The 3,037-nt window shown below is 53.2% G+C and overlaps 1 protein-coding gene across 1 annotated transcript in view; it reads left to right on the top strand.

Annotated features, from left to right (window-relative positions):
• The first annotated feature begins 1,578 nt into the window (after positions 1-1,578).
• TMEM231 (transmembrane protein 231) overlaps positions 1,579-3,037 on the top strand; it is a 19,332-nt gene continuing 17,873 nt past the window's right edge. The window contains exons 1-2 of the mRNA XM_011990114.1: positions 1,579-1,788; positions 1,886-2,055. Of these exons, the coding sequence (XP_011845504.1) occupies positions 1,650-1,788; positions 1,886-2,055 (309 nt within the window). The 5' untranslated portion in view covers positions 1,579-1,649. The remainder of the gene's footprint in view (positions 1,789-1,885; positions 2,056-3,037) is intronic.

Here is a 3,037-nt window from a genome sequence, read left to right on the forward strand (position 1 = left end):
TCTCCTGCCTCAGCCTCCCGAGTAGCTGGGACCACAGGCACCCGCCACCACGCCCAGCTAATTTTTTGTATTTTTAGTAGAGACGGGGTTTCACTGTGTCAGCCAGGATGGTCTCGATTTCCTGACCTCGTGATCCGCCCACCTCCCAAAGTGCTGGGATTATAGGCGTGAGCCACCGCTCCCGGCCAATTTTTGTATTTTTAGTAGAGATGAGGTTTCACCATGTTGGCCAGGCTGGTCTTGAACTCCACACCTCAGGTGATCGGCCCAACTTGGCCTCCCAAAGTGTTGAGATTACAGGCATGTGCCACTGCGCCCAGCCATTCAGGGCCATTTGATGAAGAACTTGGCTGTGGACCATAGTTGTTGCTTTTTTTAAAGTCCTTCTACCGTGTTCGAAATATGGTTGGGGGCGGTGGGGGGTGTAAGCATTCAATTAAGCAATATGCCGGTGATCTCTGGGGAGGACCACAGCTTCCTATAAAACTCGCCGCTGAGCTTATACCCAACACAGGGTTAACGAAGTGCATCAGAGCTTTGTAGTAATTCCACTCTATCCCTCCAAGAGCCAGGGGATTTGTGTTTCCGTGTCTTGTCTTGCATTGGAGCATAGTGGAAGCAAGAGAAAATCTGGGAGCAAAGGCACCTGGCTTTGGTCTTAGCCCAGGACCAGGTCCAGGACCGCGGCCAGGCTTGTAACTGAGTGGATTTCAGCAGGAACCACACTGGGGATTAACAGATGACACAAAAGCAGGTGTTTGTTGTGTGCAGGAGCACGAGGGGAGAAGAAAAGGCACACATACAATACCTTTAAGGGTAAGCAAGCTTTATCCCACGTAAATGGCAATACAGATATTATAATAAGCAAATTAATATAATAAGCAGATTGATATAAGCAAATTGCAATGGGAAGAGGAGAAGGAAAAAGATACATATATTTACACTCATCAGACTATGGAGGATTCACCTCCAGACTGGGAAGCAAGAGCCTGAGCTCCAGAGCCGGCCACTCGTCAGTCAGTGCACAGATGAGGAGAGGTCTCATGAAGCTTTGGGTGGTCTGGGATCCTAGCTCTTCTTGTAACATGTTGTCTGACATGAGGCCCGGTCACGAGGGGCCTTCGTGGCTGGGCTCAAGGAACACAAAAAGGTCAACTTGTTTTTGTGATTGTTGTTTTTCAATAACTAACGTATAGGAATAGACCGAAATAGAGATTTCTGCGAAACAGCGCTGGATGAACGCCTCAAGGGGCTCCCACAACCTGTTTCGGAACTTGGTGACCATTGTTTGTGTCCATGTCAGTTCAAATTTAAATATTTAATTTTTCCTCCTCAGTGTTCAAGTCAACTTTTATGGGCATCTTATTTTACACAAATGTTAACACAGAAAACAGCCACGACTTTGGTCTACGGAAACGTTCTATCGCCGCCCGGCCTTTACGCAAAGGGACACAGCTTGAAAAGCGAGGCCGGCAGTCCCCGGTAGCGCCACGCCCGCTAACCCCGCCCTCGCCACTGGCTCCTTTCGGTCTGGCCTTGCTATTGGCTCCTTTCCGGGAGCCCTCGGTTGCCGTGGAGACCGAGGCGATGGCAACCAGGAGAAGCCAAACTTGGTCCTCCGGCTCGCGGCGTGCCTGCGCGCGGTGCTCATGGCGCTCTACGATCTCTTCTCTCACCCGGTCGAGCGCAGCTACCGCGCGGGACTCTGCTCCAAAGCCGCGCTGTTCCTGCTGCTGGCCGCTGCGCTCACGTACATCCCGCCGCTGCTGGTGGCCTTCCGGAGCCACGGTGAGCCTGCCCCAGCCGCTGTGTCACGCGACTCCCCGGGCGCGCTCGGCCGGGGCCGGCCTCCCTGACGGCCTCCCCACCGCCTTCTTTAATTCAGGGTTTTGGCTGAAGAGGAGCAGCTACGAGGAGCAGGCGACCGTGCGCTTCCAACACCAGGTGCTGCTCGTGGCCCTGCTGGGACCCGAGAGCGACGGGTTCCTCGCTTGGAGCACGTTCCCCGCTTTCAACCGGCTGCAGGGGGATCGCCTGCGCGTCCCGCTCGTTTCGGTGCGTGGTTCCCGCCTGGGCCTGGGGCAAAGCGGGCGGTGGGGTGGGGACGGGGACGGGAATGAGGATGTGGGGCGAGCGGCCCCGGCCCTGGGGAACCCAGCTTGGATCCTAAGGACTCGCGAACACGCAAAGGTGGCGTTTCATCTCCTGGGACCTAGGGAATCGATTTTCTGTTTCATTCTGCTTCTCCCAGATGTCCCCGGCCCCCAGAAAGTTAGCCACGCTGTCAGCATATGCGCCCTGATACAGAGTTCAGAGGTGTGGAGGCAGCCTGCGTCTGCCTCCGTCACACCCGCGGGCCTGGCCTGATGGAGGGTGTTTGTGAAAGTCCATTTAGGAGCCTTGAAGGCAGCGCGCTGTTAATGTAGGTAACCCCATTCTGTCGCGGCGTTTCTGCATCACACCACTGTAGGAGCGGAAAGGGCGGCATTTTTATGGAGCCCTGACCCCTGGAAACCAAGGCGCTGATTGGTTAAGCGGCCTTCCCAGAACGCGCTATGGCCGAGTCACGCCTCCCTGGGTTTGTCCCGTTGGAGACTGCGTCATACTGAAGCTGTCGGGATGAAATTGAAGCATGTTACTGTCTGTAGTTTATTTATTTATTTTTAAATTTTTCATCAGTAGAGTGCTGAGAGGAATCTGTAATTTAGTATTTGCTTTGAGATAAGCGAATGCTTCCTTTATAGTCACTCCTTTTCACTCATTTTCTCAAAACGTTTTCCTTTAGAAGTATGACACTTACCGTTTTCCTTCTTTCAAAGTTGAATCTCTTCAGACATCTCTAAGACGATTGCCCTACAAGCCAACCTTGTATAGCTGAGGAGAAAAGAAAATCAGACTTGTTCCCAGCAACTAAATAAAATTGTTTTTAAAAATCCGATTGGGCCGGGCGCGGTGGCTCACGCCTGTAATCCCAGCACTTCGGGAGGCCGAGGCGGGCGGATCACGAGGTCAGGAGATCGAAACCATCCTGGCTAAC

This window comes from Mandrillus leucophaeus, unplaced genomic scaffold (genome assembly GCF_000951045.1).
Source record: "Mandrillus leucophaeus isolate KB7577 unplaced genomic scaffold, Mleu.le_1.0 Scaffold37, whole genome shotgun sequence".
NCBI lineage: Eukaryota > Metazoa > Chordata > Mammalia > Primates > Cercopithecidae > Mandrillus > Mandrillus leucophaeus.